General features: G+C 31.7%; 1 protein-coding gene across 1 annotated transcript; it reads right to left on the bottom strand.

The window, feature by feature from the left end:
- Nucleotides 1-1,266: 1,266 nt before the first annotated feature.
- On the bottom strand, nt 1,267-4,888 carry LOC148193436 (uncharacterized). The gene is made up of 7 exons (XM_088098018.1): nt 4,697-4,888; nt 4,317-4,482; nt 4,160-4,218; nt 3,186-3,304; nt 2,736-2,973; nt 2,165-2,285; nt 1,267-1,642 (listed from the first exon to the last, which is right to left on the bottom strand). The coding sequence occupies exons 1-7, from the start codon at nt 4,754-4,756 to the stop codon at nt 1,563-1,565; spliced, it is 843 nt and encodes a 280-aa protein (XP_087954144.1). The 5' UTR covers nt 4,757-4,888; the 3' UTR covers nt 1,267-1,562.
- Nucleotides 4,889-16,096: the final 11,208 nt, after the last annotated feature.

Genomic DNA, 16,096 nt, shown 5'->3' with positions numbered 1-16,096 from the left:
TTAAGTTTTAAGCCTAATTTAGAATGACATTTTTAGTTCTAACCAAATATATATTTGTGTTAAACTTGCAAAATTAGGTCAAAATTGGGATATCTTTTGTCCCCACCTCTTATTGTTTGCATTCCCATTTAGTCGGATACGTTTAATTTTGGAAAAGAAAGATGGTTTAGTTTTGAAATATCATCAGCATAACTAATTTGGGTTTTATGAAAGCAGTTCGAACACATCATAACTGGTATAAAAAATAAATAATTTTCTCATTAGATTATTCAATATTTTATAAAAGGTTAAATACAATTAACGTGTTTAATATTAAAAAACCAAAAAGGTATATAATACTTTAATTTCTAAATGTGAACTGATTATCACAATAACATAACGTAACGATCCACTTCCATAAAGAAAATAATAACCCCGCGTAAATTATTAGACTTTTGACCAAATTGAAGCTTTCGATAATGTATATAAAACGGATAACGCACAAGGCAGCCAGCCGAGTAATATTAAATGTGTAAAGTATAGGTGAAATATTCATCACATGATTGATGTTTGCCAACCACTAAAGTTACGCAGCAGCATCTTTGATGGGAATTCTTAACAAGTATATAAAAAGGATAAGCATTTTCCATGATATATGCAACAAAATAATTCAATTTAACATTATAGTGTAAATAGAAAAATTAATTTTGGAATATTCCATGTATTTTCTTTAGTTAGGAAAAGATGGTGTAAAAAGGTGGAATAATTCAATTTAACACGTTGGTAGATAATTGGAGTTGAAAATAGTGTGGTGTTTAAAAGTTCAGGCGAAGAGCAAAGGCTGCAAAATGAATTGGATAATGGAGATCAAAGTGACAGATATTACAACCCTGGAGTCATTTTCATTGTATTCTCTCCGCATAAACCGTGAATTGCATGTACTTTTCAACAAAATCTAATAATAATAATAATAATAATAATAATAATAATAATAATAATAATAAATACAATACTTTTTGCATGGAATTTCATTGTAATATAAAATTGCTTATTTATACACCTTATCTAAAGAATCCAATCCAACTGGGGTCAATAAATAAATAAATGTACGATGGTTTATGCTCATCAGAGATCATAAATAAGAGCAGTGCTGTATTTAAAATAAGTTCTTCCATTGGATTTAAGTATACTTTCACTTTTTCTCTAAATTATTTTCTCTAAAGTACAAGAACTGTAATAAAATAATTGCATAAATAAAATTACTCATAAATAATCCTAATGAAGCAATGGATATAGTTATTTTCACATTTTACTTCCAGTTTAGACCTCTGAGAAAAATATAATATTTGACACATGACATTTTGTCCGTTTTGGGAAAGTAATGGATTGCAAAACACGCTTGCTTACTGTTCCCATTCCTCAGTAACGGTATATGAACAAATTCTATAGAAGTTAGAATTCCACCATAACAAATTCATAATAAAGTTACATTATTCTTACATAGGACTAGTTTAGGATTATTTAGACTTTAAAAAACTAAGTAATAAGTAACAAATTACAGGTATCAAACTAAGTAACCAACCTTAGAAGATGGACACGTCTGGTGGTGGTCCATACACACTCATCCAAGAAAGTGGCACTCGCCATGTGCCACTTTCAATTCCTGGAAAGGCATTGTACGAAATATTAGAAACCAACTCTTACGATTTTTTACTTGCAGAAATGTGTTTATTCATTTGTCACAATTAAATCTTTAACATGCGAAAAATGAGAGATGTGGTTGATAGGAGAAATACTAAGATATTTGTATCTTAAAATAAGATACCCATGAAAATACACGCCTCAAAGATGTTCTAATCCAAGAAATTCAGCAGACCCAGAAAAATGATAATAGTCTCAGTAGTGGGATTAGGGACAAAGGCTTAGAAAATAATAATTTTTAAAATCCACATTTGACAAATCCGGGAAGAAATATTCTCCGTCACATTTTTTGGGAGTTAAAAATAATGAATCATTATATCCTTGAAAAAAGATATTGGAAAAATCATTAGTTGTCATGATAAGACAATTTTTATATGAATAACATAACATAGATAAAAAACAATAAAACAATATAGAAAGACGACAAAGATAAATTAAGTATAGAAATAATTATAAAAAGACAACAAAGAAAAAGAAAGCTCACCAGTAGTAGGGTGAGTCATCTGGAGAAGTTTATATGTTGCATCGGCTAATTGAAAAGCATCCGATACATTGTCCCCTTCTGAGCAATAACACAATAAGCAGGTGACCTTCAAACCTTTAGCCTGATACATAAAAACCATCACCTTACATCCATCAATCCATGTATCCATATATTGATGCTCTATTTCTTCAATTTTTGTAATTAAAAGGTAAGGGATAACCACCCTGCGACCTTTCATTAGTTATTATTTTTAAAAATGGAGATCAACTAAACTACATTCTCTGACATTGTTCTTCATATGGAAAAAAAATCCCTAATGAACCTGGCCTCTCCTTTCGCAGCAATCAGTCCAGGTAGAGCCTTAATAATTTTTTCATGCAAAAAATAGAGCATACCATGTAACTGAAACAAATTCCAACTAGAAGGAGTTCTTTCTAAAGAAAGTTTATGACAACAGGCATCAATCTAAAAAAAAAATTAAAGGATGCCATCACTTCTCTTATCTTCATACAGAGGCTTTAAGGATTAACAAGAAATGTAGCATCGTGAAATATAAATGCATGTAAGTTACCTTGAGAAAAGTAAAAAGTGCAGCAAAAGGCAAGCTAGCATAATAATTTTCTTCTTCTAGCTCATCTTCTACAGAAATAATATCTTCCAGTGTAACATTTCCTTCAGCTAAATCATTAAGATATTTCCAATGCTTTTGAGAAGGATCATACTCCTGAAGTTTCTTCCATCCAAGCTGTTCGCAATTTTCATCAGTTCCATTGCTGTTGGCACTAGAAAGATAATGTATCTGCAAACCACTAATGTGATAGCCAATAGATGTATCAGAATGGAAAGAATGACAATGCAATTTCCTAAACCAAGCTGGATTTAAAATACTGCATAGTTGTCATAATGACAAAGCTAAGAACCTTCTGAGGGTTATAATTTGAACAGAAGTTACAATCAGAATTGAATGACTTAAATATCTTAACCACGAAGAAGGGCAGTTTCAAAATATATAGCTCCTCACCTTGACATATCAACTTTTTGCCACTTTCCAAAATCTAAGCTGGAGAGAACAATAATATGTTTCTTTCCACTGCCAGCAAGAAAATCAGCCATGTTTTTTGCAAACTGAACCATCATACCCTACTCAAATGACCATGTATCAGAGCAATTTCCTCTTACAGTTTCCAAAATTATGTGTACTAATTCCATCATTAAATTTAATAGAAAACATTAAGATGAGGTATAGTGCAAAAGCATCAAGAAGATTGACGTTAACAAGTGGCATGCACAGTAATTCGTGCTTAGTTCAGCCAAATCACAAGTCAAAATACACACAGTTCTCTTATTGTTAATCCAAATATTAGGTAGTAATCAATTATACGTATTAATCTTTATGACTACCCTAAGAATCAATCTGGCAATTGCCACACACTTCTAAATTAGAGTAGGAAATTCAGAATGGCGTTGTTCACGCACTGCACATCCTTGAATTTTTCACCTACATTTCAAAGAGGACAGCAAACTAACTGCATTGTTCAGAGAGGCTACTAGGACAGCTAAACAAGTAACACAATCATAAGAACAAGATTTTATAGGATAAAAGTTGAGGAAAAAGAAACGGAAGTGATAAGACAGATGGAATCATTTAATGAACAACTGAGAAAAACACTGACATGAGTGCGTATGTTTTTGACAGGTATAACACCTTGGATTTCGAACAAGGCAGAAATGTAGAGATACAGAACAGGTTCAAACACAAGAGGAAGTGAGATACTACTACTATCATTCGTTCAAGCACGCACTAGTTTAAAATAACAAAGGTATCACTGAAGTCTCAGTTTGTCCATATTAAAACTTTACTGCCAACAACTAAGCCTCTAAGGAACAACCCACACGTTGCAAATCACTTAATGATCCCCTAGCTAGAAAATCAGCACATTACAGGCAAGCTGTATCAGATTAAAGGAACAAAATAGATGTTGCCATGGGTATTACCTTAATCACCGGCGATCTCTGTTGGATGATAGTGAGAGCATTAGAAGGAGAATCATAAGCTGCAAAAAGTTGATGAGAAAGAACATAGAAAATGAAATTAACAAGAGTAATAGTTGTGAAATAATAAATAAAATTAAAAACAAAAACAAAGGAGGACCTTCAAGGGGAAGTGCAAGGTCTCCTTGAGGAAAGGGTCCATAAGCATCATTGCCAACACAGGGCAAAACGTTAGGATCGTCCAAATACCCAACTCTCTCTGAACCCATTGATGAAATCAAAAGATCCGCAACTAGCTGCCCCACATTGCCAATCGACAGAGCAGGCTGAAAGCACACAAATTACGATGATGCAACATGCACACACATACACACTCTAAAGAACTAAATTAGTAGTTAATAGTTAGGTCTAAAATTGAGCTAACACCACACGTTATTCAGCCATGAAATGAAAAATCAATGTCTATTTGCAGAATGGTATAAAAGACCGAGTAATGAACTGGGAAAAAAGGAAGGGCGAAACCCTAGAACATGAACGCACTAAAATCAAAGTGGAGCAATCCTCGTTAAGGTCCTTGCCCTCTTCTGGAACAAACTCCATTATCGATGCTAATGCTGAAGTATTGTATATGCCACTCCTTAAGCTCTTTCTTCCTTTGCTAATTACCACTCTATTTTCTTCAAATCTTTTTCAATTCTTCTGATCAACGCCAAGTTTTCAACTTGAGGAAGACGAAACAAAGAGTCATTAGGTGGGCTTTGAATCCGGCCAACTAATGGGCTTATCAGAGGCCTTACAGGCCTCCTACGGTTAAGGAATTACATCCATCTAATACTTTTTTTTTTTCACTCAAAATCCTCCCAGTGTTTGAATGGAGAATCTTTAGAAAATAATTTACTTTTATAAAAAGGTAAAATCTCTTACAATGAGATATGTTGTTCACATAATTTCTTTAAAAAGAATTATATTTTTTAAAATTTACGAGAGTAATTTAATTATTTAAATTACATAACTTCACATTTTAGTAAATTAAAAATTATCATATATTATTTTAAATTTATGATATTAAATACGTACAAATTTTTATAATTCTTAATAACTACTTTTATATAATATAATTTATTTAAAATTACAAAATAAATTAAATATACAAATTAATATTTTATTTATATTTTATAATAAACATTTTTATTTGAATGAAAACTTAATATTTAAGTGAAAATGTATCAAAAAGTAAAGATGAAATAGTAAATGTAATTCGTGAAAAATCTCATTAAAAACTTTGATTTATGTTTTTTTTACTTTAGTAAAAATCCATCGCATTAATAAACTTATCAGAAAATCAATTTCATGCGACAACATCACATTTATTTATTTTTTAAAAAGTATAGCTTTGAGACACATTCAAATTAATTGGTATAATCTATAATTTGTTCAAACATCATTCTTTCACCATTTCATTTTAATCTTAATTATTCAAATTCAATGTATACACACGTACATATTCATCCACATCAAATTCAAACATTTTATGCATAACAGCGAATATCACTTTTAAAATAATAATAAAACTAATTTCTTCCAAATGCAATATCTTAACACAATAATATCTTAACACAATAATTTAATTTATTCAAACTATATAAATCACAACATCTAAAATATGTTGAAACAACACACAGATCTACATAAAACTCAAAAATATTATAACTATCTCAACTTCAAATGTAAACCATATATCATAAGGTTCTATAAGAAAGAAAAATAACTCATTTATTTGTAATTCAAAGTCTCAACTCCAATAAGAGGATTACCTAAAATCCAGAGACATAAAGTAAAGTATTCAAATATAATCAATGTTAATTGAGCTTATCACTTTTCTTAATTAAATCCACCAAGATGACAAATATTCATAAGAAAAAAATAATAATAACAAATCTACAAAATAAACAAGAAGTTACCCTATTTAAATATTTATCTGGTTAGAAATGATTCCTAACACACTTGTTGGTGTGAGGTGTCATCAAATTTTAAAAGGGATGGAAATTGTGAGAAAAAAAAATTTGAGAAAGAGACTGAAGAAAGAATGGTAATAGAGTGTTATATATATATATATATATATATATATATATATATAATATATATATATATATATATATATATATATATATATTTCAATCTCAATCTTAATCTTAATCTTGTAAATGAATTATGATAAAGTCTTTTCATAATTATTTAAATCAAATTTTAAAACTAAATAGAATTGATATAGAAAATTTTCTTATTTATTATAAAAATGTCACTGCTCTACATGGTTATAACTATATTAAATATAAAAAGTTTTTTTTTTATTACAAAAATGTCACTGCATCCACTTTTATATTTATTATAATTACAATCGATATAAAAAGTGTTATTACAATTATGTGATTTTTTAATTAAAAAAAGTTTGAGTTTTGATTTGAAATATAACATTTTAATATATTAATAATAATATAAATAATTAATAATTTTTATTTAATACGTGTACTTCTATATAATTATAATGTACAACATTTTTTAAAACAAATTTAAATTATCCTTTTAATTTGTTTAAATAATAATATGATCGATCTTTAAACATTGAGTTTTAAAAGGGAGAATAACTTCATTTCTTCTTAAAAAGGTGAAGCTCTATTTTTAAAAGGTGCAACATTAATGGTTTGACACCATATATAGATAGGCAAAATATAACATTCTAATACTAGATATTAGTAGAAAAATGTGTGCTGAATTGGAAGTTTTATCGGTATATCTCTTTTCTCATAATAGAAAAAAAAATATCAAACATCCTTTATCCCTTAACATATTAGTCTATTATCTCATCATTTCTCCACCTTTAATTATATATGTATATGCTTTTCTTAACCTATGGCATAAATTTCAACTTTGCTACACAAATGCAGCTTGAAACAAAATTCTTAAAATTTTCAAATGTTGTTTCCTTATGTTACAATCTCTCAAATCAACAAAATCTAACATTCTATTGAATTCCTCGTTGATGTTCGTTTTCTCTCGATATTGAATGACAAATGCACATGGCGGCGGCTCCATGTTAGTGGAGCTAAATACACACAACGCCTTGCATAAACCCAAATTTGAAACGCTATCACATTATGAACCCACCTCGTTTATCAGTTTCAACAATGAAGAAGATGATTTCAACCATAGTCACAATTACGATGATGCCAACAGCAATAGTGCCTCTCCCTACACTATGTCCCCATGGAACTACCATCCCAACACTTCTTCTCCGATAAAAAAGTCTCCTTGGTCATTACCCAACTCTGCAAACCACTACAACGAAGATTATTCCCCGGAAACTGAGCTCATCGGATCCCTCGTCCGCGAAACAGGTCACATTTATTCTTTAGCTGTTTCTGGAGAATTGTTATATGCAGGCTCTGACAGCAAAAACATAAGAGTTTGGAAGCATCTCAAGGACTTCACTGGTTTCAAATCAAGCAGCGGTTTGGTAAAAACCATAGTAATATCTGATGGCAAAATTTTCACCGGCCATCAAGACGGGAAGATTAGAGTGTGGAAAGTTTCATCCAAGAATCCATATAACTACAAACGAATAGGGAGCTTGCCCACGTTTAAAGAATACGTGAAATCCTCCATGAACCCAAAGAACTACGTGGAGGTTCGACGAAACCGAAACGCGGTGAAGGTAAAACACTTTGATGCCATTTCAAGTCTAAGCTTGGACAAAGAAGAAGGGTTGTTGTACTCTGGATCGTGGGACAAGACGCTGAAGGTTTGGCGTTTGGCGGATTCAAAATGCTTAGATTCTATCACTGCACACAATGATGCAGTGAATGCAGTGGTAGCGCTGCTTGAAGGAAGCGTATTAACAGGTTCTGCTGATGGGACAGTGAAGTTATGGAGGAGAGTGAATGTGAAAAAGGGGGAGAAAGAGAAGAAGCCTAAACATGTGTTGGATCGGATTTTGCTAAAGCAAGAAAATGCTGTTACAGCGTTGGCAGTGAACTGCATGGCCACAATGGTGTACTGTGGTTCTTCAGATGGGTTGGTGAACTTTTGGGAGTGTGACCATAAAGGTGAGTACTTGCAAGGTGATGTTTTAAGGGGTCACAAGCTCGCTGTGCTTTGCCTTGCCACAGCGGGGAACCTTGTATTTAGTGGCTCAGTGGATAATAATGTGTGTGTGGAGGTATAGTGAAAATGGCTTCCACACATGTCATTCAGTTTTGATAGGTCACACAGGACCTGTTAAGTGCATTGCTGTGGAGCAAAGGGAACAAGGATGGATTGTGTATACTGGGAGCTTGGACAACTCAGTGAAGGTGTGGCATGTTTCTGAGCAAGTGTTGGAGGGCACGATCCAATGCAAGACCACTTTGAGTCATATCAATTCTTCGTATTCCTCACCAAGAACAATGAGTGTTAATTCTTCCATAGCAGAAACTAATTGTTCCACCCCACGAAAGTCCATTATTAATGAAAACGACCTTGATAACCGTAACAGTGATGCTTCTAACAGCACTCTCACTGACAACAATCACGATAGAGAAGACAAATATTACATTTCGGGTGAAACTCATAACAACAAGCACAACAAAGATGATAATATCGGTGATTATGGGAGGAATAAACAAAGTAACAATGATATTGCTACAAATGCTAAAAACATTAAGAATGACCATAAGAATGTTGATGATAATAAGAATGACATCAGTGACTTTAAAAGGGAAAGTAAAAACACTGACAACAACAACAATGTTGATAATGGTATACACTTGGACAATGACAACGATTGCAATGTTCATGGTAGTACAACTAAAGGCATTGACAACAATGACTTTAGTGCTAAAAGCATTAAGAATGACAATAAAAACATTGACATTATCAACAATAATAAAGTTGATATTTGTACAAGGATCAACTATGGAAATGGTGGTGTTGATGTCAACAACAAGAACCATTACAACATTGACAAAAGTAAAGAAGTTAACAACAAGAACTACGACAATGATAGCACTAAAAACATTAGCAACAACTTCGACAAAATACAACACATAATAATTTATGGTGGTAAAAGAATTGACACCGACAACCAGACAATGACACTACTAAAGACATTGAGAATGACCATGACAACAAGTACAAAAAGAGTGTTAGGACTAAAACCACCAACAATAAAGACAATTGCAAAATTGGTGATGCTAAAATCAATGAAAGCAAGTGCACAAATGTTGATGGTGTTGGAAGTATTAAGTATGAAAGTAACAACGACCAAAAAGATGGAGATATTGTTAAAAACATCAACCTCAATTATAATCGCCACAATGAAAAAAACATTAAGAATGACATCAATGTTTACAACAAAAGAGAAGATACATGCAACTCCGACAATAATTATAACAATGGTAGTGGAAAAGGCATTGACATTGGCAACAAAGTTTTGACAAGTAATAATAATGATGACAACAACCATAACAATGGTAGTGCCCATGCCAATAACAAAAGTAGTTGCACCTCTGATAGCATAAAGAGTAAAGACATTGTCATTAACAACCAAGACAATGACGCTACTAAAGGCATTGAGAATGACAATGAAAACAAGTACAAAAAGAGCATTAGGACTAAAACCATTAACAATAGAGACAATTGCAAAACTGGTGATGTTAAAATCAATGGAAGCAAGTGCTCAAATGTTGATGGTGTTCAACGTATTGAGTATGAAAGTAACAACGAACAAAAAGATGAAGATATTGTTAAAGGCGTCAACTTCAATTATAACCGCTGCAATGAAAAAAACATTAAGAATGACATTAATGTTCACAGCAAAGGAGAAGATATATGCAACTACGACAACAATTGTAACAATGGTAGTGGCCAAAGCATTGACATTGACAACAATCGCAACATTAATGCAGGTAAAAGCATTGTCAATCAAATTACCAATATGAACTATAATACTAGTTATGCAAATGGAAACAATATATGCAATAGTGATAGCACTAAAAGCAATGACAATGACAATACCAACAAGAATGTTAGAAATAAAATTAATGACAACAAAGACAAACATTCCAATAATGATTTTTCCAATAGTGGTGGCAATGGAAACAACATTCATGCAAGTGCTTATCAAAATGGGAATAATATCCAAAGTAGTGATAATACTAAAAACAAAATTGACAAAAGGAATTCAAAAGCATTTATGAATGGTGATAACAATATCTATGACTCTAGTGACTCTTATGTCAACAACATCACTACTAATATTGATACTGAAAGAGTTGGAAATGATAAGAAGAATATGAAAAATGATAATTCTAAGAGTGGGAGTGATGGAAACAACATTCATGCAAGTACTTATCACAATGAGAATAATATTCAAAGTAGTGATGGTGCTAAAAATAGGGAAAACAAAAGTGACAAAAGAAATAGTAAAACATTTACAAGTGGTGAAAACAATATCTATGACTTTGAAGATTTTTATGTCAACAACATCCCCAAAAATCATGATTCCAAAAGAGGTGGAAATATCAAGAAGATTATGAAAGATGATAGTAAGAGTTGTGGCAATGGAAACAACATTCAGGCAAGTGTTTATCACAACGAGGATAATATCCAATGTAGTGATGTTAAAAAAGGTGAAAACAAAACTGCTAAAAAAAATAATAAAACTTTAACTAGTGGTGACAATAATATCTATGATTGTGGTGATTCTTATGCCAACAACATGCCCAACAATCATGATGCTAAGAAAGGTGGAAATGACAGGAAGATTGTGAAAGGTGATAATTGTAAGGGTGATGGCAATGAAAGCAACCTTCATGCAAGTGTTTATCACAGTGAGAATAATATCCAAAATAATGATAGTGCTAAACAAAAAGTTGACAAAAGGAATAATAAAACTTTTATGAGTGGTAACAATAATATTTATGATTGTGATGATTCTTATTTCAACAATATCTCCAACAGTCATAATGTTGAAAGTGGAGGAAATGACAAGAAAATTATCAAAGATGATAATTCTAAGAGTAGTAACAACGGAAGCAACATTCACGCATGTGCTTATAATGACAATAATACCCAAAATAGTGATGGTTCTAAAAATGGAGGAAACAAAAGTGGCAAAAACAATAATAAAACCTCTACGAGTGGTGACCAAAATACTTATGACTATGATGATTCTTATGTCAACAACATCCCCAATAGTCACGTTAAAAGAGGTGAAATTGACAAAATGATTATGAAAGATGATAATTCTAAGAGTGGTGGCGATGGAAAGAACATTCATACAAATATTTATCACAAGAATAATATCAAAAGCAATGATGATGCTAAAAATAGAGAAAACAAAAACGACAAAAGAAATAATAGAACATCTAAGAGTGGTGACAATAATATTTATGACTGTGATGATTCTTATGTCAACAACATTTCCAACAATAGTAATGTTAAAAGGGGTGGAAATGACAAAAAGATTGTGAAAGATGAAAATTCTATAATTGGTGGAATTCTTAACAATAACCATGATGTTTATTATGGAAGCAACAAATATAATATTGATGATGATGTTGAAAGTGATGGCAACGACAACAACATTAACAATAATTACAAATATAATAGAAATGAGAATGATAACAATAACCATGGTGGTGGTTATGGTGATGATAATAGCATTTGCAAAAATAATGGTGCTAAAAATGGTTATATTGGTCATATGATAGAAAATAATATCTATGATAATGCTTTTAGAAATGTTGATAACAATTTCAACAATGGTGACATTAAGAATGGTGTTAATGTTGGAAACACAAGTATCATTAATAACTCTAAGGATAGAGTCAACAATTGTTATGTTGCTTATGAGAAGATCCATAAGAATGATGATCCGAAAGATTAGTGACAATAATTACAATGCCAACAAAAATAGAACTTCTAAGAGTAAAGGTCATGTTGATCACACCTGCAATGGGGTTTATGATAATAATATTCCAAACAATGATGACGACACGGAAAATAGTGACAATGGTAATTACATTCACAACATTGATTGTGTTAGAAAAGGCAACGACAATAACATCAACAACAATGTTAATTCTAAGAGAATTGAAACGGGAAACAACGACCGTAATAATGTTTATGACTATAAGAATGTCATTTGCAATAATGATGATGTTTAAAAAAAGGAATCAATTATAGTGGCAAGGGTAATGTTAGTAATTCCAAGAGAGGTGACCATGATGACAATAATCGTAACCTTTATGGCAACGCCAATCCCAAGAACGATAAGGCTAAAACAAATGTTAGTGACTATAACAACTTAACAAATAATGGGTGTTTGTGACAACAAAAGTAATAATCATATTGATAAAACAATTCCTACAAGGTTGAGCTCAACAAAAACAACACAGAAAGAAATGACAATTGCAACAATTTCAACGACTACAACATTAAAAGTCATCTCAATAGTAATTCCACCAACATCAACAACAATGTTAATTCAAAGAGCAATGGAAAAGGGAAAAACCAATAGTAATAGTGTATATGACACTAGAGATGGTAGTTCTAAGAGAGGATGACCATGATGACAACAACTACAACCTTCATGGCAACGCCAACCTCAAGAATGATGGTGCTAAAAGAAAATGTCAGTGACTATAACAACCTAAAAAATAATGATGTTTGGGACAATAAAAGAAATAGTCATACAAATAAAAGCAATTTCTACAATGAAGAACTCAACAAAAATAACATTGAAAGAAAAGACAACAACATCAATTTCAACGGCTACAACAATGAAAACAATCTCAATAGTAATTCCAACAGCATCAACAACAAAGTTAATTCCAAGAGCAATGGAAAGGGAAACAACAATAGTAATAGTGTTTACGACAATGAGAATGCCATTTGCAGTAATGATGGTGTTAAAAAGGATAGCAATTATAAAGACGTGGGTAGTGATGATAGTTCTAAGAGAGGTGACAATGATGACAATAATCTCCATCTTTTTGGAAATGCCTACCCCAAGAATGATGATGCTAAAAGAAATGTTAATGACTATAACTACTTAAAAAATAATGGTATTTGTGATAACAAAAGAAATAGTCATACAAATAAAAGTAATTTTTATAATGAAGAACTCAACAAAAATAATATTGGAAGAAAAGACAATAGCCACAATTTCAATGACCACAACATTGAAAGCAATCTCAATAACAATTCAAACTATAAGGGCAATGGAAACAGAAACAACAATCGTAATAGTGTTTACGACAATGGAAATGTCATTTGCAATAATGATGGTGTTAAAAAAGGTAGCAATTATAAAGACGAGAATAATGATGGTAGTTCTAAGAAAAGTGACAATGATGACAACAATCTTAACCCTTCTGGAAATGACTACCCCAAGAAAGATGGTGCTAAAAGAAATGTTAATGACTATAACAACCTAAAAACTAATGGAGTTTGTGATAACAAAAGAAATAGTCATACAGACAAAAGCAATTTCTACAACGAAGAACTCAACAAAAATAACATTGAAAGAAAAGACAATATCAACAATTTCAACGACTACAAGATTGAAAGCAATCTTAATAGCAATTCCAACAACATTAACAACAATATTAATTCTAAGGGCAATGGAAAGGGATCTAACGATCGTAATAGTGTTTACGATATTGGGAATGTCATTTGCAATAATGATAGTGTTAAAAGAGGTAACAATTATAATGACGAGAACACTCATGATAGTTTTAAGAGAGGTGACAATGATGACAACAATCTCAACCTTTTGGAAATGCCTACCCAATGAATGATGGTACTAAAACAAAGGTTAATGACTATAAAAGCCTAAAAAGGAATGGTGTTTATGGCAACAAAAGTAATACTCACACTGATAAAAGCAATTCCTACAATGATGATCTCAACAATAATAGCACTGAAAGAAAAGACAATAGAAACAATTTTGACGACTACAAGATCGAAAGCAATCCCAATAGTAATTCCAAGAACATGAACAACAATGTTAATTCTAAGGGAAATAGAGAGGGATACAACAATTGTAATAACGTTTATGACAATGGGAATGTCATTTGCAATAATGATGGTGTTCAGAAAGGTAGTAATTATAATGACAGGGATAATTATGCTAGTTCAATGAAAGGTGACAACAATGACAACAACTATGGCAACGCCATCGTCAAGAATGATGGTGCTAAAGGAAATGTTAGTGACTATAACAACCTAAAAAATAATGGTGTTTGTAGCAGCAAAAGTAATAGTCACACTAAAAGTAATTCCTTCATGGTTGAATTCAATAATAATAATACTGAAAAATATGACAATTGCAAAAATTTCAGTCACTACAAGATTCATAGCAATCTCAATAACAATTCAAACAACAACAACAACAAAAAAGTTAATTCTAAGGGCAACGGAAAGGAAAACACCAACAACAATAGTGTTTATGAGAATGAGAATGTCATTGGCAATAATGATGATGCTAAAAGAGGTAGCGATTATAACGAAAAGAGTAATGAGAGTAGTTCTAAGAGAAGTGACCATGATGACAACAATCGCAACCTTCATGACAATGCCAACCTCAAGAATGATGGTGCAAAAAGAAATGTTAGTGACTACAACAATCCAAAAAATAATGGTGCTTGTGATAGCAAAGGAAATAGTCACACAGATAAAAGCACTTCCTACAATGAAGAACTTAACAAAAATAGCAATGAAAGAAAAGACAATAGCCACAATTACAATGATTACAAGATTGAAAGCAATCTCAATAGCAATTCCAACAACATTAACAATAATATTAATTCTAAGGGCAACGGAAAGGGAAACAACAATCTTAATAGTGTTTACAACAATGAGAATGTTATTGGCAATAATGATGGTGTTAAAACAGGTAGCAATTATATTGAAAGGAATAATGATGATAGTGCTAAGAGAGGTGACAATAATGAGAACAATCTCAACCTTTTCGGAACCACCTACCTCAAGAATGAAGGTGCTAAAAGAAATGCTAGTGACTATAACAACCTAGAAAATAATGGTGTTCGTGACACCAAAATAAATAGTCATACAAATAAAAGAAATTCCTACAATGAAGAACTCAACAAAAATAGCCCTGAAAGAAAAGACAAAAGCAACAATTTCAATGACTACAAGATTGAAAGCAATCTCAATAGCAATTCCAACAACACCAACAAGAATGATAATTCTAAGGGCAATGCAAGGGAAAACAACAATCGTAATAGTGTTTACGACAATAGAAATGTCATTTCCAATAATGATGGTGTTAAAAAAGGTAGAGATTATAATGACGAGAATAGTGATGGTAGTTTTAAGAGAGGTCACAATGATAACAACAATTTCAACACTTCTGGAAATGCCAACCCCAAGAATGATGGTGCTAAAAGAAATGTTAATGACTATAACAACCTAAAAAATAATGGTGCTTATGGCAGCAAAAGTAATATTCATACAGAGAAAAACAATTCGTATAATGAAGACCTCATCAGTAGTAGCACTGAAAGGAAAGACAATAACAACACTTTCAACGACTACAAGATTGAAAGCAATCTTAATAGCACTTTAAGCAACATGAACAAAAATGTTAATTCTACGGGTAATGGAAAAGGAAACAACAATTGTATTAACGTTTATGACAATGGGAATGTCATTTGCAACAATGATGGTTTGGAAAAAAGTAACAATTATAATAATAAGGGTAATGATGCAAGTTCAAAGAAAAGTGACAATGGTGAACACGATTGCACCTTTTATGGCAAACCCAACCCCAAGGATGATAGTGCTAAGAGAAATGCTAGTGACTATAAAAACCTAAAAACTAATGGTGTTTATGGCAATAAAAGTAATAGTCATACTGATAAAAGCAATTCCTACACG

This window comes from Vigna umbellata, chromosome 9, assembly GCF_029865625.1.
Source record: "Vigna umbellata cultivar VRB3 chromosome 9, Vumbellata_1.0, whole genome shotgun sequence".
Lineage (NCBI taxonomy): Eukaryota > Viridiplantae > Streptophyta > Magnoliopsida > Fabales > Fabaceae > Vigna > Vigna umbellata.
The sequence above is the reverse complement of the archived record's forward strand: the minus strand, read 5'-3'. Positions and strand labels throughout refer to the sequence as shown.